Below are 23,048 nucleotides of genomic sequence, written 5' to 3'. Positions count from 1 at the left end.
TTTGGCATAAATTTGCAGCACCGTCACACATCGATTTCAATCTTCCATATAGTTACAAAAGCTGCAATTTAGGATGTCAGCGAGCCTTGTGAATAAGACAGAAAGTTAGCTTCCACCGATAATCTTGTCTAAGTTATCTTCAGAGCCAGATCATGTGTAGGGTCTGCAAACTCTCAGTTTACAAGAATATAAAGGCCTTTCGACATAAACAGAATGAGCACCCATGATAGATGACACATAACATCACTGTCATTCAGCCATAGTTCCCTGCCACAACCAAAAAGGACAACGGTGATTAGCACATCAAATTGAGTACAAGCAATTCAGACAATTAAAATCTTTAATGCCACATCATTGTTTAAACAATATACATGTTGCTGAGAGAAACAGACATCATGGTGATGTTGCTAGCCTATCATATACCAGGGCTGCCAACTAGCTAGAGCAGAGTCGAACTCATCAAAGCTCGAATTGACTCTAGCTTGATTTGATAAGGATCGGTAACTCTACAAATACACATATATGACTATACTATAGGCTCGATCATGCTCAGCCTCAACTCCTACTCCTAAGGCCGAATTATTCTGTAAATACACATATATGAGTATAATATATGGTCGAGCTTGGCCTGGCACATAAATGTGGTATATTACACAAGTATGAATTTGAGCCTAATCTACACAAGCTCGATCTCAGCTCAACTGGGCTCAGGCCAAGATTACAATATGCTCGAGTTCCACCTGGTAAGGCTTGAAATGAAATACATACATATGTTATATTATATACAAGTACGGATTCGAGCCTAATTTAGACAAGCTCGATCTCAGCTCAACTGGGCTCGAGACAAGCTACAATAGTTTGTCAACCCAGAACACTTTTGACAGCCCTGATGGTTTCATTTGGTAGAGAGCATGTCTGTCCAAGCGTCAACCTAGGAAGAGGTATGAATTCAGTATCAATTTCTTCTCTTGTCGAGCCATAGGATTCCCTCCCGAGAACACACAAAAGCTTTGCGTTTCATTGCATTGATAGAAAAGAATCCTATACAACACTAAGACTAGGCCGTTACACTGAACACGCATGGTAAGAGAACAGGAATTAGGCGACATAGGAAATGTCTCTTTTCATCAACAGTGTCAACTTGCCTGCATACAGTTGATATACATTGATAGTTTATCTGTCATGCAGCATCGCGCTCTTGCACGAGCAATGAGGTGTTGTTTAAGTCTTTCAGCTGCACCTATCCAGCTTCCCTTTGTTTCCTCTTGTTAAGCTACCATGCAAAATGGTCACAAGGTTTGCTGTTGAATAGATTGATAATTGACATGCAGCGAAAAGCAAACTGGATAAGCATATATTTTAAGCACTTACCAGATTCCAATCCAGGCGCTTCTAGGGTTTAACAGGCTGTTGACTATCTCAATATTGCATCCACGAACTCGTTGTAGGCCACAGCATAGCAACATACTGTAGTCAGTCAGTATACTCTTCTCTGCTTTGTGTGTTATAACTCTAACAAAATCTTCTGAATGGCAACCCAACATCTCATCTGGAATCATCAGAATGTATCTACTTTGGGGCTTACAGAAAAAAAGAAGTCAAAACAGGGTATCACCAGAAGTCACCACATGAACAACTTCCATTCCTAAAATGATGAAACCGATTTCCATCCCTAATGTCAATATCTCTCTTGGTGACTTGTGACACAAACTTGAAGAAAGTGTGACAGTCACCACATATCCTAAGGTTCTTCATTATCTGTATAGGCATGCCCTGGGGTGTAACAAGAAGGCCATAAGCAACAGCAAGCTTCTCACTGTGATACAGAAGGGAACTCTCCTTCTGCTCTTCATCGATGTCATGGAGAACAAATTCAGTGTCAGGCACATAGCCTGCAGTCCTTAACGAAGTGTACAAATCCTGGAGGGTAGATTCTATCTCTTCAATTTGCTCATGCTGTTTATCTCCAGTGACAAATGAGTACACTTTGTTCCTAATCTGCATCCAGCTACAGCCAGGCTCTTTTGTGACACCTTGTTGTTTCATAATTCTCCGTACCTCCGCAACTTCTACCCACATCCCTAGAGAAGAATATATATTTGATAACATGACATAGTTGCCAGAATTTGATGGCTCAATAGCAAAGAGTCTTTCAGCAGCCCTTCTACCGATTTCCGCATTCTTGTGAATCTTGCATGCCCCAAGAAGAGCACTCCAAATCACTGCATCTGGCTCAATAGGCATATCATATATAAATTGTTCAGCTCCTTCCACATTACCAGTTCGCCCAAGTAGATCCACCATGCATGCATAGTGTTCCAGCAGAGGAGTCAGTCCATAATCCCTGCTCATTGACTTGAAAAATTGCCAACCTTCATCTACCAAACCAGCATGGCTGCATGCATTTAAAAGCCCCACAAAAGTGACCTCATTTGGCAACACCCCTGCAGATCTCATATGTTTATACATCTTGATGGCCTCTCTTCCAAGGCCATGTTGTGCACAACCTGTAATGAAGGAATTCCATGTAAATATGTCCCGTTCCTCCATTGAATCAAAAACCTTATGAGAATCTGCAGAACCACACTTGAAATACATTGACATGAGAGCATTAGCGACTATAAGTTCTGAATCCCTTCCGTGTTTGATGGCTACTGTGTGGATTTGCTGCCCAAGCTTAGGAGCACCAAGACTTCCACAAATGCTGAGAAGTATAGTTAATATCGGGGAATTTGGTACTTCATGCTTGTGTAACATTATTTTGAAAAACTCCACTGCCTCAGTCCCCCGGTCAGCCTGTGCATATGCAGATATTATCGTAGTCCAAGAGACAACATCCCGACTGAGCATATTGTCAAATATATGTCTTGCATCCTCCAGCATATTATTGTGCACAAGTGCCGAAATAAATGAGTTCCATGACACAGTGTCTTTCACTCGCATTCGACTGAAGACCTGTCTCACATACTCCATGTTTCCGCACTTGCCATACATAGTAATGAGAGCATTACCTACATAGCTATTGAACTGGCAACCGGCCTTGACCGCAAGTGAATGCACTTGTTTTCCTGTCTCAAGAGCTCCAATATTTGAACAAGCAAAGAAGCTACTGGTCAAACTAGATAGGCTAGGTAACATCCCGTTCCTATGCTGTGCTTGGAGTAAATCCAAAGCTTCTTGACTCCTTCCATTCTGTGCATACCCCGCAATCATTCCAGCCCAGGATATTGTGTTCCTGAAAGGCATCCTATCGAACAGCTCCTTTGCCTCATCAACCATTCCATTCTGCATATACCCAGTAATCATGGCGTTCCAGGACACAACAATAGGATCAGGAATCTGATCAAATAAAATCCTTGCATCAGTAATCCTGCCACATCGAGCTAAGCCTGTGAGCAGTGCAGTCTGGCATGGAATGGACTTTACAGGGTCTCTTTCATAGACGGCAGTAGCAGCATCGATTCGACCACCATGAGATAGTGCAGCGATCATAGTTGACCATGTGTACTCATTCCTCTCTGGCATACCCTCGAAGAATTTCATTGCAGTGTCAAGCGCACTTGCATCCCTAGTATATGCATTTAGCATTGATGTCCCAATGACCACATCACTCTCAAATCCTGTCTTAAGGGCTAAAGGGCGTAGGCCCTCTAGAACACAAAGATCCCGAAGACCCGTCACAGCTAAAAGCACAGATGCGAAGTTTGACTGGTCTGGTGACACGCCTTCACGGTGCATCATGCAAAAGATGTCCCAAGCCTTGCGATGCTGCTCGATTCTAGCATACCCAGAGATCACCACTGTCCAAGAAACCAAGTTGCGCTCTGGCATTTGCTCAAACAGATGCCATGCATCCACCATCTGCCGGCTGTGGCAGTACCCGGTGAGCATCGAGTTCCACGACGTGACGTCCTTGCTCGGCATCGCGTCGAACAGCCTGCGCGCCATAGTGACGTCCCCGTTGCGGACATAGCAGCTGACCATGGCGTTCCACGCGATGGTGTTCCGCTCGAGCATTCCGTCGAACACCCTGCGGGCGTCGAGCACGCGGCCGAGGCGGGCGTACCCCGACAGCAGGATGGTGCTCGTGCGCACGTTCCCTCCGGAGATGGCGTCGACGAGGGACCTCGCGTCCTCGAGCATCCCACTGTGGCAGTAGGCGGAGATCATGGTGTTCCAGGCGAAGATGCTGCGGTGTGGCATGGCGTCGAACACCTCCCGGGCCTCCCGCAGGCGGCCGAGCCGCGCAAGCTCCTGGATACGGTCGGTTTGCGCGCTCCTGTCGAGCACCCGGTGGGCGCTCCTCGCGGGGAGCGGCGCCGTGGCTGCGGCGGTGGCGGTGGCGGCCGTGAGGTGGCGGCGGAGGAGCAGGCAGCGTGCCATGGGCTTGCTCCATTTGGTGGGGAACAGCATCAAAAAAAAGGGGAAAAACGGCGAATTATGACATGTCACGGAAAGTTGGGAACAAATGCACGTTAACATGGGAACTGGAAACTTGCGATAATTTAGGACAGTATAACTGAACCCCTTTCCTGCCTTCTCACGCTATAACAGTATAACTGAACCCCTTTCCTGCCTTCTCACGCTATCAGATTCTCAGCCGTTAGATCACATGTTCAAGTGGTTTCTGGCCGTCAATTACGCCCTAATCACGTGATTGCTCGCAAATGGGCTGGCTGTCCTAAGAGGCAGCTATTCCGGTGGCCAAATCTGACTATTCTGGTTAATTTGGGTCATGTAAACATGCAGGCAACCCATCTAGCGCCGGGTAAATCATGGCCCATGGAATGAAATATAACCATCGCATGGGCACGATAAGTGAAGCGACGAACCCTCAACCCTGATTGCGCCGCCGCCATCGATGGGATTCTGCCCTCACGAACTGGCCTCCCGCCGCTGCCTTCACTTCGCGGCCCCGATTACCTGCACTACCACGACGCTGGCCGCCTCCAGTCGCTGTTCTTGCTGTGATGGCGTTACAGCCAGCGCCGGCATCCTAGAGATGGTGGCCTTCCTGAGGGTGGATTTCTCAAGAGCCTGATGGCATGGCGGCGAGCGGCGAGGGAGCTTGCAATCGTCTTCGTCTCCACACAGTGAACGGTCTTCCAGAGGCCACCGAGTCTACCGCCGACGTGCCGCTGAAGAAGGCCTTCGACGACTTCGCCGTCCGCCCGCCCCGTTGGTCATGTTCCTCGCATGTGGAACTAAGGCGGACTGGATCATCGACCCCTTCTGGCACGACTGGCTCCTGCTCCTCATAACAAGAACAAGTTGGGCGTGTGCTCCCTGCTCTTCCTGAGTATTGCTGTTTATAACTTTATATTCTCTTCTTTTACTGATGCTTCTGGCTTTTTATTTCTCATGATTTTACCTTTTACTTGTGGAAACTAGAAAGCACCATTTCAGCATTTTCCGTCACCATATAATTAATTCATATAGGTACTGATGGTGAGGGAAATCAAGCTGGATGTTTGATTAGGCTTTGTATATAAGCGTACTAGCAGATTATTAACTGAGTTTTAGCATGTGCGACATTTTATCTTTCATGGAAATCAAAATTTTCCCATGTATTTGCAGGTCATGTTCCCTTGGTGATGTGATGGGCCGGGTGACAGGTAAAGATAAGTATCAGTCACAGGTTTTATTCAGGGGTATAATTATGGTTGTTGGTATAGAAACTAAGAATACTTTTAAATATCAGTTTGTCTAATTCACATCTAGATGTTTTTTAAGGATGTCACATCTAAACTCCCATAAATGTATAATGCAGCAACAAAAAACCAAAAAAAGGAAAAAAAAAATAGACCACAAATAGAATGGACATCAGCTTAGATGTGACATAATTATGTCACATCTAAATGTATCCTAGACAGTCTCTTTAAATAATAAGCTTGCCTTTTTATCCGGCCTACCTCATGGCCTCTTCTGATTATATTTGTTATGCAGGTTCAATAAGATAGAAAATGGATGAGTTTTTCAACCTTCTTGCGCCACTTTACAGTCAGCTAACATACGAAGCAGATACATTTTCAATCAATTGTCTTATGTGAGATTATTTCTTATTTTTGCTATTACTCTGCGGGAGAATAACCTAATAGATTCTGTGTGTTCCAATAATCACTTCACAAATCAGCTGTCAATGGATTATGTATATATCGGACATGTTTCCTTGGTGATGTGTTGGGTTGGGTGACAGGTAAAGATATGTTGAAAAAGTATTATTTACAAGTTCTATTCGGTGGTACAATTATTCTTATTGGTAGAAACAAAGAATGCTTTTAAATGATAAGCTTGCCTTTTTATCGGGCCTACCTCATTGCCTCTATTATTATATTTGTTGGTGCTGGTTCAGTAATAAGATATAGAAAATTGCTGAGTTCTTCAACCTTCTTGGGTCACTTTACATGTCAACTAATGTACCGAGCAGATACTTTGAATCAGTGGCCATATGTGACATTACTTTACTTATATTTGCTATTATTCTGTGGGAGAATTACCTAATAGATTATGTACGTTCTAATAATCACTTCACAAATCAGCTGTCAATGGATTATGTATGTTTTATAACGTTGTTATTGATTGGGTTTAGTGTTTCTTTCCAGAAAGACCGGATTTAGTGAAGTTCATAGGAATGGCAGGGTATGCAAACCAAAAATATCGTGCACTGCAAGGTCTGCTTATTTTGCTAGATACACATTTTTTTGTCTTAAATAGAAATCAATTCTTGTATGCAAATCGACGCTTATAGATCCAGAGAATTCTCGTGTTGATATACTAATTCTATGGCTCTTGAGTCCAGTTTCAAATAGCAGGATGTGGAAATCTTGAAAGTAATCACGAGGCAGCCTTAAGGACATTATTCCATGAAATAAACATTAAAAATCAAGAAGTTGCGGTAAGCGCTCAAATCTTGAATAACTTGTGTTGAAGGTTGGGGAATTCGTGAGGAAATTATGTTCTAATTACTTTGTGATCTCTGGCAGATTGAGCAGATTTTTTGGACTATGAAGCTTGCAGTCGAGTACTATATATGCACTATTGACAAGACCTTTGTATCATCAAACAAAGATAAGTTCCATGCTCACCTTTATCTCCTCAAAACAAGGAGTGGTAGGTTCCATAATCGCATGTCCTGCATACTTCTAAGAGGTACGAGGTCACTACTATCCTTATCCTTTTGGGACTGTACTTATCTTGACAATTCATCAGTGCGGACCTTAAATGTTTAGGAAACCACAAATTAATAAATTGTGTCATATGTAGATATAGGAAAATCAAGAAAAAAAATGTGTTGGTTATGATGGGCAAGGACAAACAAGCCACCATATCAATCAAGAGAGGACAATTCATAGGAGAAACCAATATTATACAAGATGGTGTTTGTGCTTATGCTTTCAATTATCGGGAAGACCTTGTATTTATCGTCTTACTGTTGTCTTCTTGCCTTATCATGGTTCGTGGTGCAACTAAAACTCCTAGCACATTAGAACTCATATATTTACCTTTTTTTATCAAAGTTGTCTATATTCGTGTAATGAAAATTTTGTTTGATGTTGTACTTAAATTCAGCACAACTTATTTTATATTGAACTTTCATGTTCCATTCACCATATATTTATTGAATTTCAAACCAATTTAATGGACAAATGGACGGGCGCGGCAACGCGCGCCATCAATGATCTAGTAGTACTATACATGCACGGGGAGACAAAGACTTTTACGGGCTCTCTTCGCACTAAATTAACTTCCCCCCCTTGATTTTCAGAGGAATAAGCCCCTCCATCCTCCCTAAGGTTGGCCATAGTGGGAGTAACATAAGACTAACCACAATGGATAGTAACATGCATATGTTACTAGTCTATGTTACTACCTTCACAGTGGGTAGTAATATAGAAGTAGTAACATAGAGGTTGCCATTTATTGTTTTGTGGGATTTATAGTAGTATTTTAACTTTGTGATCTATATGTGGCTTGTATCAAAATGAAATTTTGTTTGCTAGTACGCATAGATAAGTACAAGAACACAAATTCGAACGGGTCCATAATAAATAATAAAGTGCTAATATAATATAATTAAAATATATAAAACATATATAGAAATACATGGATCAAGTCTCGAATATAATCTATTGTCGCCCAAACTTTTTTTATATATGCTCAATCAAATCATTTTTTAGAGCCTTATGCGTCGGACGGTCACGAATTCTACGATCCCTTTCAAGTACTTCGGCAAATACTGGCATGTCACCGTGAGTAAATACCGATGGAAAAACAATCGATGAGCCTGCTTCCTCATTCAAATCAATCATATTCCCTGCCTCTTCTTTTTCATCCTCGACTATCATGTTGTGTAGAATGATGCAGGCTAACATAATATGATGGAGATCGCCCTGGTCATATAAACGTGCTGGACGCCGTAAAATAGACCATCGCGCCTGGAGCACACCAAATGCATGTTCCACGTCCTTCCTTGCACCTTCTTGATGTTTAGCAAACAACCTTTGTTTTTCTGTTTGAGCCATCGGTATTGACTTCACGAATGCTGCCCACTCGGGGTATATTCCATCTACAAGGTAATAACCAAGTTGATATTCCTTCACATTGACATTATAGTTCACTCGAGGAGCTTGCCCTTTCAGTTGCTCAAGGAACAATGTCGATTGATTGAGCACGTTGATGTCATTGTTGGATCCAGCAACACCAAAAAATGCGTGCCATATCCAAAGATCCCGAGGAGCAACCGCCTCTAGAATAAGAGTAGGGGTGCCTTTATACCCGCTGGTGATTGTCCCTTCCACTCCATGGGACATTTGTCCCAACGCAAGTGCATACAGTCGAGGCTTCCTAACATGCCAGGAAACCCGCGAGTTTCTCCAATATCAAGCAAGCGCTGGACATCATGGATATTGGGTTTTCGCATATACTCATCACCAAATATATGAATGACGCCTTCGACAAACAGCTTTAAGCACTTAATTGAAGTGGACTCGGCAATCTTAAGGTACTCATCGAGAGCATATGCCGGAGTACCATATGCCAATTGGCGGATAGCTGATGTGCATTTCTGCAACGGAGATAGTCCGTCATAGTCAAGAGCATCTTTCCTTTGCGTGAACTCCGGAGACCACTCTCCTAGTGCATGTACGATACGCTCGAAAAGGGGCCTTCTCATCCGGAATCTTCTACGAAATACCTTCTTCTTGTAGGTAGGATTATCACATAAATAATCACGTACCAATTGCTCGGTGGCTGCTTCACGTGGCGTGTTCACATAAGTCCTCGGACCACTTCTGCTTGATCTTCCTTGAGCGTCGAGGCTTTCCTTCACTTCTGTTGCGATCTCCTTAGCGAACGAGTCTAACATGTCCATTTGGACAAGGTAGTGATCTAGCGTGTAGAGGGAGGAAGGATCGATGATACTTGCTTCAGCTTCATTATCGGAACCATCAGCTGGCTGACTGTTATCCATCTTGCGGGACAGGGGAAGAAGTGGTGCACTGTGAAGTAGTGAGGAATAGAATTGGCGTAGGCCTGTATATATAGCACACTGGAAACGTTTCGTGTGTATAAACTAGAAAGTGAAACGATTGGGCTTCACCCAATGATTTAAAAAATGTAACTGGCCGAGACACCAAACCATCACGTTCACATAAATTGGAGTAGCTGATCGGTCCATCAGTGCACAACTAAAAATCCACCATGTTCACACAATAACAATCCATCAAGTTCACACAATAATAATCCATCAGGTTCAGACAATAAACTGACCGGGACAACAAAAGTGTTGAACAATCCATCGGGTTCACACAATAAACTGACTGAGACAAAATACAGCAGGACAATCCATCAAGTTCACACCTTTGATATGCTGGACAATCTATCCTCTGATATGCTTCATAGTGCATCACTTCTTTTCCTTCAATCAGCTTGCCAAACAGTAGACAAATAATAATAGTCAGTAGCTGATCCGAATGGTATGATTCAGGTTCACAACAAAAATTAACCTATTGAGAGACAAACTATAAAAATACCTGAATCTCCTTCAGGAAATACCATGGGCTCCATTTTACTCAAAGCATTAGCAAGTCGAGCCTTTTCAGCATCATCCATCTTAGATGTGTCCGCTAAAAGCATTTTGGAGTAAACATCAAAGAAATTTGTTTTGTTGTTGATCTTCACGGTCTCAAGTTATTGATTTGATAGAATCACCTGGCTGTCTATCACCTTTTGGCGGTCCTCCATCGATTGATTGTTAACCTCGATGAATTTGTCCAATCTTTCTCCAAGCTCTTGTGAGAGCCCTCCTGACTTGCCTTTACCAACACGTTCAACCTTAGCCTTATCACGGCCAGCTGATGGGCGCTCCTCGGCCTCCAAGTTAATCATATTTGGTGTGATATTGGTCTCCACAGATGTTTTGTTCCCTACTTTTTCCGTCATGTTTCTGTAAGAGGCTAGCCATTTACCATCATCCTTGAGTTTTGCCCACATAGTTAAATGTTGGAAAGGTTGGTGATAGTTTTGTTCATACTTCTTCAAGGCCATTTTTTCCAGGTCATGTTGGCTGCAACCACTATGATACACTCCAATTACATCAATCCACTCACCATGGAAAGCGGCGAGCCTTTTCTTGGTCCTTTGCCACTCCATCTTCAACCGATCCCGATCTCTCTTTCGGTTACTTTGCGTGGCACTATTGTATAGAGCAGCAATGTCATCCCAGAACCGCTCATTCTTCTTTCTGTTCCCATCGATGGGATCGAGTGAACACTCCAGCCAAGCACCTGCCTACATTGTGCACATTTAATTTAGTTGAGCCCAACAAGCAACAAGAAATTACATGCACATAATATGGATTTGAGCAACGAATATACTTACCAGTCTTTCATGTTCCTCGGGTAAATAGGGCAGACGATATGCGGTCCTTTCTCCCAATTCATCACCATCTACATTGGCGACCTTCCGCTTCTTCCTTTTGGAAGAAGTAGAATCCACTTTTGTGGGAGCAGACCGAGATGCAACTTTAGGGTGCGGCGGTGGCGGTGGTGTTGAAAAGGAATCGTGTGGCGAAGCCCCAACAAAATGCAAATTCTCCATATTTTGGTGTCCTTTGTTCCGGGTTGTGCATTGGCGGAGGTCGAAAATTATAAGGATGCATTGGAGGGAATTGTCCAAAACTTAGCAAGCCTTCAGGTGCAGGGGTGTACATTGGCCTCCTGTTACAAATATGAGGTTATGTTCAGATCCACATTTTATTAATACTAAGCTAGGGATTTTGAAATGAGAGGACAATTCGCTTGAAGCCACTGAATATATAGCTTTTGAGGACTTTGGTTTAGAAGCCTAAAGTATGTTCCAATCATAAACAGTTTTCATTCCAAAAAGGATTTCAAACTACAGCTCATGTATTCTCTGATGAAAGGTTTGAAACAATTCGTTTTAAGAAAAAATAATCTGTAGTTATCACAATTTAATAGATTGTCTGAATTAATCCATAGCAATTTCCTTGCATGTATTCAAGCTACATCTACACACGCTGAATCAGACTTACAAATTCAGACTTAGATGTTAGTAAGAATTGGCAGTACAAACACTACCTACTGCTGTTTTATTAAGATGGATAATCCTACTAACTACAGTAGAGGGATGTGAGTACAGACTTGGCAGTATAGAAATTCCCTGAACAACTACACAGGCTGAAAATTGCCTAATGCTGCAAATTTGAGCTGAAGAAATTGCAATTGCTGAAGATTGAATTGAAAGCAGAGATTTATACCATGTAGGGTTTGCAGTAGAGGATTCCATGAGAGGGGGGGTACAGGTGCGGCGGTGTCGACGGACTGGTGGACGAGCTAGTTGGAGCGCCGGGGTAGAAGGGCGGTTGTGGTGAGCGGCTGGCGCACGAGCCTGCCGGGGTGCCGGTGACGCGCTGCGGCGGCGGCGAGGTCGCCGATGAACGGGCTGGTGCCGCCTCCTTACGGGCACCAGACTTGGCCATGACTCGGGTGGCTTCGCCCCACTGGCCAGAGCCGCCGCCAGCCGGCGAGATGGAGTGCGGGACAGGGGGATCGAGGCGGCAGGGAGGGAGAGGATGGATGTGCAGCCGTGGAGAAGGGAAAGGTATTTTTTCTTTCGCGATGGGGACGCCCGCATCAGATCGATTCACATTAAAGAATTATCGTAAGAAGCGCTATGTTACGGTAACCAGCTATGTTACTGCATCTATCTTTCTCCTTATTAACTCACTGCCACGTAGACAAATTTGCTGAAGTGGACTTGAAGTTACTGCTGAAGTTGCCCCCATTATGGCTAGTCTAACCGGTAACATGCATTTGGGACTAGCAAACATGCTTATGTGGCACACAATTAAAGAAAAAAAAAGAGGGTTAGAGTAAAGATACCATATCATGTTAAATGCTATGCAACTTTGTGTCATGCATGGCAATAAATATGATCATTTATGATACTACTTTATAATATTATGCATTATAAAGATAGTATCATACACTAGTATCATATGCATAATACTAATGTATGATACTCCCTACTATGAGTAGCCTAATCTAATCAGAAAGGTCCAACTAATATCAGCCCGTAAACTCTGTAAAACTTAGCCCCGTGAACCTAGCATTAGTCGGAAACTTGTCATGGATAACATGGACACGACTTACTCATTACCGTCTCCACTTCTGCAAAATGTAGAGTAATTTTGTAGATTCTACAAAGAAAAGCACACCCTCGCGCGTGCTTAGAGGGATGCTTAGTAAAAAATCATTTTTTTTCTTAAACACTTGTCTTTATCTCCATGGGAGATGTATCTAATTAAACGTTTATCATCTTATGCACAATTCCTTATCTTTAAGGAAGGGGTATCTAGTTAAGCATCTATCATTTACAAATAAACACCGGTGATTAAATAAAATTGATCATATAAACACTCTCTAAGGGCCAGTTCTCTGGTGGCTTAAAAAATAAGCCGCCTTCTTCTTAGTTTTTTTATAAGCCGTCTTCCTTATTCATTGGGGTTTTTGACTAGTTATGGGATAATTAATACAAAAGCCTCAACAAATTTTGGTAGCGACTTATTTTTTTTAAGCCAGGGAGAGACAACTTATTTTTTAAGACGCCCAAAAGAACTGGCCCTAAGCATCTTGTATAGAAATGAGACATAAAACTATAAGGCCTAAGAGCATCTACAACCGGACCTCTCAAACCCACCTCATACGCCCGGGCGGGCCGCCTGGTCACTGTCCGGTCACGATTTCTTGACCAGACGGGCTCCTTAAACGGGCCTCAAATGCCCGGGCTGACCGACACCCCCCATATCCAGCCCAAATATGGGGTGGATATGGGGGCGCCCGGGCACGTCCGTCACGTTGGACCCAACAGCCCGACCCACCCCAAATTGCATCAAATTCACCAAACCCTTCCTCCTCCTCCCGCCGCTCTCCAACCTTTCCCGCACCCGGACCCTCGCCATTCTCCACCCTTACTCTCAATCCTCACCTCCGGTCCCTATCCACCGCCGGAGATGTCGTCCAGCCTGACCCACACCGCCGCGACGGAGACGCAGTCCGCCTTGTCCGTCGGCGGCGTCAATTCGTCGACTGCGACTTGCAAGGCGGAGAACAACACCCGCAAGTTGCGGCGATGTCGGTAGCGAGAGAGGGAGGTGGCGGCGGCGTCGCAGGGAGGTTCAGACATGGTGGAGCAGTTGTCTCCTCCGCCGTGCCCGGATCCCCGCAGGCGGAGCAGGCAGCCCGGCTGCAGCTGGAGGAGACTGCTCGGATGCAGGCAGAGGACGAGCAGGACGCATTCCGCCTGGAGCAGGACGCCTTCCGCTCGGAGCAGGCGCCCAACCAGTGACCCTAGGCCATCCATCACGCTCAGACATTGATTTCATTTTGCCATATCCGGTTTGTTGAACTATGATTTGTTTTGCTTTGTTTCAAACTTTTTGGCATTCGGACAGTTTGTATCGTATGATCGACGTGCATGAATTGCATGGTTTTGAGAATCAAAATTTGTGGTATGTCAATGTGTGGTGCAACATTTGAGGGATGCCCGATCAATGCATGCGGATGCGTCCGAGCGCGTCCGTGGGCATTTGAGGGGCCGAATTTGCCAATTCCGACTGTAGATGCTCTAATGGTTTCAAAATGCACTGGTCTAGCAACCAACTTTACTTTTTGACAACCTTAAGCCCATCAAGGAGGGCTCTCCCACATACTCCTTACATAAAGGAACGGAAGGAGTATATTGTAACAGATCATGGTACAGAAATGAGACAAAAGTTCCAAATTTCAAAAAGCAACCTACAACAACAACAACAAACAAAACCTTTAGTACCAAACAAGTTGTGGTAGGCTAGAGCTAAAACCCATAAGAATCTCGCAACCAACTCATAATTCTGGCGCATGGATAATAAGGAACCACGCACTCATGTCCATGGCTAGTTCTTTGGTGATACTCCAGTCCTTTAGATCTCTCTTTACAGATTCCTTTCATGTTAAATTCGGTCTACGCCGACCACTCTTGACATTATCAGCACGCTTTAGCCATCTGCTATGCACTGGAGCTTCTGCAGGCGTACGCTGAATATGCCTAAACCATCTCAGACGATGTTGGACAAGCTTCTCTTCAATCGGTGCCACCTCAACCCTATCTCGTATATCATCAATCGAACCCTGTCCTTCCTTGTGTGACCACACATCCATCTCAATATGCGTATCTCCATCACAACTAACTGTTGAACATGTCGCCTTTTAGTCGCCTAATACTCAGCGCCATACAACATTCGAGCCGAATCGCCGTCCGATAGAACCCGCCTTTTACCTTTTGTGGCACTCCCTTTTCACATAGAACGCCAAAGCTTGGCGCAACTTCTGAAGGTAATTCATAATACATAATCCATTGACATCTGATTTTTCATAGCATGTTGCTTTGTAGTGGTAATTTATGGTATGTAATGTGTGGAGGTGCGTCCTTTTGAGTTGTACAATATTTACAGTTCATCCACTTGCAGCTATGGCAATGACCAATATGTAACTTGCATTTTCTGATCTTCTTCCTCTACAGGCGTTCTGGTTGGTATTTGCGCAAAAAAAGGTGTTATGGTTAGTAGTAATGTATAATTTTGTTCTGCTATAGAATACATATTTTTCCTTGGTATAAGCAAATCAGATTGGTCATAGTAAACATTGTTAGTTAATCAGCATTCATGTTTTTAAACTGAAAACATTTTGGCCCAGGATTTTCCTGACATTTTCTGTGTAGTAAACTAGTAAATGAATTTGCATTTTTTACTGTAGTTCGGTATGCAATTAGATGCACCATGATTTAACTGAGAAGGTCCACGTCAGGTCAGTTATTAGAGTGCAAAGAGATGCTTCAATGTGGGAGTGCTAATTCTCAGCTAGGCGCTTTTGAAGTCGACTTATTAGATGTTAGCGCAATAGGAAGCTAGATAACCCGTGACCTGTACAATATCATAATTTATAAATTAAATTATACTATTTGGTGCAATAGTTGCAGTTTCATATTCACACTTTTCTCTTCATAAAACTGTTGTTTACTGGACGATTTGTCCCTGACTACAGGTTTACAGACCTTGTGCTTCTGATCTACACTTACTTACCATGGAGATATACTTGCACAAATGACAAGTGCAAATGTAATTTTTTACAACGTGTATGGTAAATCGCTGCCCCTTTTTTTGTATAGTTGAATCTATCTGTTAAAGACATTGAAAGGTCCATTTATTTTTACTTCACCCTATTTTCTTAGTCGTGTGTCAAAATGTCGGAATATTAAAAATCTTGATCTGGTCACAGCCGGTGGAGGTGACGACGAAAGTCGTTAGCCGAGCCAGCAGATGGAGGAGCTGAGGAGCAAGCGCTATGGCAGAGTCGAGGGGTAAACGGATAAAATGAGACATTGAATTGTATATTTATGGTCAAAATATTTAATCAAGCTCTAGATACTCCTTTTGTTGAGTCGACTCCAGTTTCAGTATCAATTGGTGGGAAAATTAATGTTGTTGAGCTGACTCCAGTTTAAGTATCTACTGGTCGGAATTTTTCTCTAATTGTTTCTCGGATACAATTGAGTGTATCTTCTAATGCGGTTCATGACGAGTACACACCTCTTCTCTTGCACGTGATTATTATGTAAAAATAGAGATAAAGGAGAACATATATCTTCTAAAGGGCATGTGGTGGTTGCTTGAGAGATGGGAGGAAGACATCGTGGTAAGCACTTGAGAGTGGTTGCTAGAAGGGCATGTGGTGCTCGGGGGAGAATGAGCTGCGCGATGTAGTAGATCACTTGGGAGGAAAGCACGGATAGTACAGACAACCACATTTCTGTTCCATATATGGGCTGAATTTGAGGGAGCCCGGAGAAATGAGCTTCAACCTTGGGGACCACCTTAATCATTTGTTTGTTCATTTATATGCATTGTATCCCGTAGCAACGCTCGGACGTTCTACTAGTCATAGTAAGATGACAATGCTTTATGACAAGTCAGCATTTGCACATCATGTTTACAATAGTGGCCGAAATTCTAAAAATTGATTGCATTCATTTTAGAGTGAATTACACATTTTAACCCCTAGATATGCATTTCTGACACTAATTACCCCGCTGAATGGAAATTCGGCTAGAATACCACTTCTAGAAGCTTTGGACCCTCATTTTCTGATGCGTGTCCATTAGGCAAGGTGTGAGATGTGAGGTGATGCCCGGGGTTCAAAAATATCTGGATGACGTCGAGGAATGAAACAGATGGAAAAGAGAAGTCTGGACATTACGATCTTTACACATCTTTTTACGAATCATTGACGCAACATGCCTATGCTATATAACATAAACAAGCAAAATGCAAAACTGGCGTAAAACCATATTAAAAGTCACCAAAATCTGATATTTCGATAGAAGATTCACTAAATGGGGTAATATGTGCCACAAAATGTACAACTACAGGGTAAAAAGTGGAATTCACTCTTCGTTTTAAGACAAGATACATTGTAGAAGGATACAGGTAACAATACATATTTGCTCTTTCTCCTGGATGATGCATCATCAATTTTTGTTGTTCTCCAAGTAAAACAAAACCCTGCAATAGAGAGAAGGAAAGAACTCATTGTACTTGTCCTCTCCTCACCTGGCGACAGGACCAGTAGTCATAGTTGGAGCCCTGCCTAAACGCTCCACCTCAAATACATCATTGCTATGGCTCACACTAGCAGACTGGTTGGTGGCGTATGGATTATAACTTGAGAATGGGTCGCTGCTGCTGGCCATGTAAAACTTAGGATTTGTGCTGCCACCGCTGCAGCGCGCAGTCTCAAGCTCGAGGCACTCTTGCAGCTGTACCACCACCTCGGTCATTGTGGGCCGTTGCGCCGGTGTTTGCTCAGTACACTTGAGAGCAATGCCCGCTGCTTTCCACACGCTGTTGATGTCGTGCTCTCCATGCATGCGCGCATCCACCACACCCTCTATGTTTCCCTGGGAAAGCCGTTCCTGGACCCACTTGGTAAGGCTTGAAGGTTCTGGATTATTCAAGATATGAGGTTGGCCCGTGACTATTTCCAACAACACTACTCCAAAACTATACACATCCGTCTTATTAGTCAGCTGCAATGTTGTTAGGTACCTACAAAAGTGTGAAAAGCATTGTAGTTTAACTTCACAAGAAAAGTTTGGCACATCTCCTATAAATGAATAGCTTGTAGGATAACTTCCTAATCAAAGGGATTAGGTCATGATCATCAATCCTAGAAGAAAAGGTACATCATGTAATATATGAATTATTCTACCTTTGGACAACTATATAAAGTATACTACTTCTGCAATTAATAAGTGGCAAGAGGCTATTATAGCATTATAAGCAAGAATTTAGAATGGCGCACTTACTCAGGGGCAATGTAACCATGCGTGCCAACCAACCTGGCTGTGGACACATGGGTATCATCGTCGCAATTGAATGCCTTGAGTAGGCCGAAATCGGCAATCTTGGCCTCAAGGTTCGCATTTAGCAAGATGTTTGATGTTTTCACATCCCTATGGATGAGGGGTGGATTGCAGCCCTTGTGTAGATACTCAAGCCCTGTGTGCACCGACATGAAATAATCATCCAACAATTTTTTTTTGTAAAAGGGCGTTTAGTGAAGCATCAAGGTGATACAAAACGCAATGAGCATATACTCGGCTTCTGCATAACTAGGATGGACACATCCAACACCACAGAGCTTTCTAGCTTCCAAGTGAAATGTCATGAAGAATAATCTGAATTTAACAGCTTACCTTGTGCGGATTCCTGTGCAATACAAAGTCTCTGTGCCCAGGTTAATGTTGTGTCGTGGTGTCTGCCTGCAGAAAGATCGTCGGATGAATAATATATTTGGCAGATATTCCTACAATTCTTTGGGTCCTTGGGTCTTTTGATATTCTTAATTGATACCAATGTTCTTCAAGTGTGCACACTCGGGCAATTTACATACCTCTCAGATGTTCATGTAGGGCTCCTTCGGACATGTACTCGTACACGAGGGCTAGGTGCTCTCTATCGTTGCAGTAGCCAATCATGGTTACAAGATTTTTGTGATGAATCTTAGCCAATGTCTGAGCCTGAACCAACAAAGATCAATGCATACCAAATGGAGAAGAAAACTTGCATGATTTCCTACGACATATATATACTTGAGCAAATCTTACCTCGACCAGGAACTCTTGTACACCTTGAGCTGATGATTCAGACCGAAGCTTGACAGCCACCTGGGTGCCATTCTCCAAGAATCCATCATAGACTTTACCAAACCCTCCTTGGCCGATCACTCGCTGGAAGTTGTTCGTTATGACCTTTATTTCCTCGTACGTGAACCGCTGATTGTTCAGTTGCAGTGAGCTGTCTTTGTTTCTATTCCAAGAGTGCGACGGGGTAAAGCGCGTCTCATTCTGCGGCTTGATGCTGTTGCTTGCTGTTCCTTAAGAAACCAATCACGCAAACTAAGGCCCCTTAATCATTTCATACTTACATTCAGAGATATAAACTTCTACTCCCTCCGTTCCCAAATATTTGTCTTTCTAGACATTTTAAATGGGCTACAACATAGGGATGTATATAGACATATTTTAGAGTGTAGATTCACTCATTTTGATTCGTATGTAGTCACTTGTTGAAATCTCTAGAAAGACAAATATTTGGGAACGGAGGGAGTATGTTTCAGTCAAGTCTCTCACCTTGCCTTCTCCTTCGCATGCAAATGAGCAGCACTAAAAGCAACACAATCACGAGCACTGCAACTATTGGAATAGCAACATAGACAGGAACCATTGAATTGCTCTTCTTCTTTGGAGGCACACAAGAATTGCCATTGCTGCAGAGGTCCGGATTGTTATTGTATCTAGCAAAACAAACAATTGGAAGCTACATCCTTATTCGGAACAGCATGCCTACCTCCAGCTAAGAAAGTGAAAACCATGTCGAAAATAATTGCAGAAATCAGATGCTAGTGGGGCACTAACCTCAGAGTTAGGAAGCCATCTTGGCTTCTTTTCAGAAGCATGGAAGGAATTTCTCCTGTAAGCCGGTTTCCTGTCAAATCACTTGAGGAAGGGAAAAGAAGTCAAGATAGTGTCCTAATACGTACTATCAATAGATATAGTATTTCCCTGTCAAATAATAAGCGAGAAAATGAAACAAAATAGTGTTGCACGTCAAAACAAATGATGAATATGTATTGGGAGATGAATCTGAAAAATGCTATAATCATATAACATTAATTCAGGACAAACATAAAAGATCACGAGTCTCCGATATGTATTATGTCTGATAATCCTCAAATGAAGATGTTAGTAAAAGCAAAAAAACTTACAGTAGTATCCTGAAAGTATATTTTGTTACAAATTCAATCATATAAATTGTTGTCACCCAATCAATTTGAATGCCTTCTCATATGTTAAAAAGTCAAAGTTGCAGAAGTTTGGCTGCAACATCAGTTTATACACAAAGGAAATAAGTAGTGGTAAAAAACTAAAAATATAAGAGATTAGTTACTAACATAAGTGTAAGCGATGTCAATTGTGAAAGGGTGTCAGGAATGGAGCCGGTGAGGTTGTTGCGAGACAAATCCCTGCCAAATGTAATTAAGTTCTAGGATAAATAACTTAGTCACCCTACAAAAAAACATCTACTCCAGTATGGAATGGTTTGGTAATTTCCTTACAAGTATTGTAAACCTTTGAGATTCCCAAAAGAAGAAGAGATACTGCCACTCAGACCCATTGAAGACAGATTCCTGCAGTGTATGTATACAACAGTTCAGATAATAATTCTAGAATTTGCTGGACCATTTCTTCGTCCAAGATAATTAACTCACAAGCCTTTGACAGTTGGTGGTCCCGAAACAGCGTAGTTGCAACTCAATCCATCCCACGCGAATTTCCTCGGCGCGCAGGGATCCCCCATCCAGTTCTTTTTCACCCGGTACTTGTCTCTGACCGCCGTGACGGCAGAAACTGTTGCATTTCTCAGTAGCAACACACAAATGCAACACACAAATTAAGTTATTATAAGCGACCTAAATCAGCTGCTGAAATTCATTTGCTGGCTAGCTAGCTTCATGATCCCATATGTAATGTATGTATCTGAAAGTAATAGCCGGTTACCATCCTGAGCGGCCGTGGCTACGCCGGTGGTAGGGAGGACCGAGAAGACCTCGACGGCGTTGATGATTGGCGGGAGCGTCGAGTTCGCGGTGGCGTTCAGCGAGATGTCGTACCGGTCGAAGCCATGGACAGGTTTGCGCTGGAAGATGGCGTCCATTGCCAGGTACGCCGGCGTCATGACGTGCGGGTACGAGAGCTCGCCGTTGGTGGTGATGTAGAACCCGCGCACGGCGTCCTTCTGCAGCTCCGCGAAGTAGAGCATCCAGGAGTACCCGGGGACGTGGTAGTTGGCATTCCGCACCGCGTCCCACGAGAAGCGGACGGGGGAGGAGGCGTTGGCGGACGTGATGGCGGTGCGCATCACGGCGGAGGGCACCTCGAAGCTTTCGAGGTTGTCTTCCACGTTCTCGGCCGTTGAGATCTCCAACCACTCGTCCGAATGCGGCTTGGTCCACGGGAGCCATACCCGGTAGTAGGCATCGTCCGGGTACCTGCATGTGCTTCGTAGCTAGGTTACCCTACGTGCTACTCGTATTAATTACCGCCTCCGTTCCTAAATATAATTTTTTTTAGAGATTTCAACAAGGGACTACATACAAAGCAAAATGAATGAAAGTACACTCTAAAATATGTCTATATACATCCGTATGTTGTAGTTCATTTGAAAGCACTAAAAAAGACCTATGTTTAGGAACGGAGGGAGTAAGATGCATGCATGATTGATTGAATGTTGGACTTCGGAAAATCCTAGTCTGCTCATGTATTTCCTTACCTCACGGTCTTATTAGTGCCAAAGCTGGACCTGGTGATAAGAACAAGCCCCTGCGTCGCGTTGACTTGCGGGTAGAGCGTCGTCTTTAGGGGCCTCAGACCCAGGCTGGTGATGAACGGCGTCCCGGAGCCGGTGTTCACGAGGCATACCTGCACAATGCCGCCATAGACGTAGGCGATGACCTCCACGATCAATGGTATGTCAGCGCCAGTGATATTAACGGTCTTCCAGTAGTTGACGCCGAGGTAAATGTCGAAGATGGGCAGCCTATCGAGACCGTCGTAGTTGCCGTACATGAAGAAGGCGCGTATGAGGTAGTTGGGCCCGGCCGATCCTACTGGGCGGATCGTGTAGCAGTTGCGCACGCCGATGGGGAAGCTGCGCACGGTGTGCCAAGTCCAGCCCATCGTCGGGGTGATGTACTCGGTGGAGATGTTGTGGTTGGTCCCGGCGTTGGTGAAGCCGGCGTCCCCGGTTGCCCGGAGCTTGGTGACGTTGTCCATGTAGCCAGGGGAATTCTCCGGCAGGCCACAGTCTATCGTTATGAAACCTACATATATGCATGTGAGCACGAGCACGCAATAAGCGTTATGGAGTTGGATTAATTCGTGCATATATATCTAGTGGCCTGGTGATGACTGATGAGTGTTCTGTCTAGGAAGTGAAAATGGGTAGAACTCAATAAAAGCGAGAGAATAACGAACTTACTGGCTAACTTGTCGACCTGGCCATGGACCTGAAGAACGCCGGCGAGGCCGAGAAGAAGCACTAGCGGTAGCAGCCACCGGGCTACCATTGTTCTTGCTCTCAGTGATGGTCGTCCCAGCTGATCAATGGCACATGTGCCAGCAGCTAGTTACGCTAGCTAGAACTTAGCAAGTCGGGAAGTTCATTGGGATAGACACCATTGAGCATATAGTAGCACGTAAATCGTCTGCAGCTGGGCGGGAGATTAGTTATTCTAACACCACATGGTAATGACTAATGAGCTCATTTGGGAAGCTTGCGTACTTAACGAGTTCATATGTAGGAAGCTAACCCAGTTGAGGCAGATCACATGGGTCATGAGTTGACTTGCATACGCCCAGCCCGGGGGGATCAGCTGACTGCAGACTTTTTCCTGGCCTGTTCATTTGATTTCTAGGGAATAGGGGTGTGCGCACATGATCGCGGTGGACATGTCGTGCCAGTGATTATTTTCATTGAGCAATTAATGAAAAGGGAATGCCAGGTTGGGGAAAAACAAGGTCATGCCAGTGATTGATTTGCGTGAGTATAGTGCAATATATGATCTGACATCACATTCTGCGACAACTTGTATACCGTGCTGCCCGAAGATGTTCGGCAGGTATGCGGTAGGCCCACCATAGCCTTGCGGTGTTATGGTTGGGCCTAAGAGCATCTCCCGCCCTTCGCCCTCCAGGCGGCTCCAAAAATCGCCGCCTAGGGTGAACCGGCGCTAAAATCGGCCTGTGGGCGATCGGGTTTTCAGCTGACGTCTGGTTTTAAATTTTTTGAACATTTATTTGTCTAAAATTTGGCGAACGGGACAAATATTCGGCGAAACGTACATTATCTCGGCTAACTGAAATATTTTTTACAT

At 43.9% G+C, this 23,048-nt stretch overlaps 3 protein-coding genes across 4 annotated transcripts; all 3 read right to left on the bottom strand.

Moving 5' to 3' along the window:
* Positions 1-994: 994 nt before the first annotated feature.
* Positions 995-4,422, bottom strand: LOC119349091 (pentatricopeptide repeat-containing protein At4g14050, mitochondrial-like). Its single transcript, XM_037617101.1, has 2 exons — positions 1,372-4,422; positions 995-1,273 (listed from the first exon to the last, which is right to left on the bottom strand). The coding sequence occupies exon 1, from the start codon at positions 4,411-4,413 to the stop codon at positions 1,612-1,614; it is 2,802 nt and encodes a 933-aa protein (XP_037472998.1). The 5' UTR covers positions 4,414-4,422; the 3' UTR covers positions 995-1,273; positions 1,372-1,611.
* Positions 4,423-9,679: 5,257 nt separating this feature from the next.
* LOC119349090 lies at positions 9,680-12,122 on the bottom strand. 2 transcript variants are annotated; one of them, XM_037617099.1, is made up of 4 exons: positions 11,777-12,122; positions 10,879-11,216; positions 10,032-10,788; positions 9,680-9,926 (listed from the first exon to the last, which is right to left on the bottom strand). In XM_037617099.1, exons 2-3 carry the CDS (start codon positions 11,095-11,097, stop codon positions 10,189-10,191), a joined length of 819 nt encoding a protein of 272 aa, XP_037472996.1. In that variant the 5' UTR covers positions 11,098-11,216; positions 11,777-12,122; the 3' UTR covers positions 9,680-9,926; positions 10,032-10,188. The 2 variants fall into 2 exon arrangements, with proteins under 2 accessions (XP_037472996.1, XP_037472997.1); XM_037617100.1 differs by having other exon boundaries at positions 9,680-9,916.
* Positions 12,123-16,969: 4,847 nt separating this feature from the next.
* LOC119310002 (putative leucine-rich repeat receptor-like protein kinase At2g19210) lies at positions 16,970-22,378 on the bottom strand. The gene is made up of 13 exons (XM_037585875.1): positions 22,154-22,378; positions 21,446-21,995; positions 20,674-21,164; positions 20,385-20,523; positions 20,232-20,303; positions 20,067-20,138; positions 19,531-19,611; positions 19,246-19,409; positions 18,721-18,989; positions 18,507-18,633; positions 18,310-18,375; positions 17,920-18,112; positions 16,970-17,659 (listed from the first exon to the last, which is right to left on the bottom strand). The coding sequence occupies exons 1-13, from the start codon at positions 22,239-22,241 to the stop codon at positions 17,161-17,163; spliced, it is 2,811 nt and encodes a 936-aa protein (XP_037441772.1). The 5' UTR covers positions 22,242-22,378; the 3' UTR covers positions 16,970-17,160.
* Positions 22,379-23,048: the final 670 nt, after the last annotated feature.

Source organism: Triticum dicoccoides, chromosome 1B (genome assembly GCF_002162155.2).
Source record: "Triticum dicoccoides isolate Atlit2015 ecotype Zavitan chromosome 1B, WEW_v2.0, whole genome shotgun sequence".
Classification (NCBI taxonomy): Eukaryota; Viridiplantae; Streptophyta; class Magnoliopsida; order Poales; family Poaceae; genus Triticum; species Triticum dicoccoides.
The sequence above is the reverse complement of the archived record's forward strand: the minus strand, read 5'-3'. Positions and strand labels throughout refer to the sequence as shown.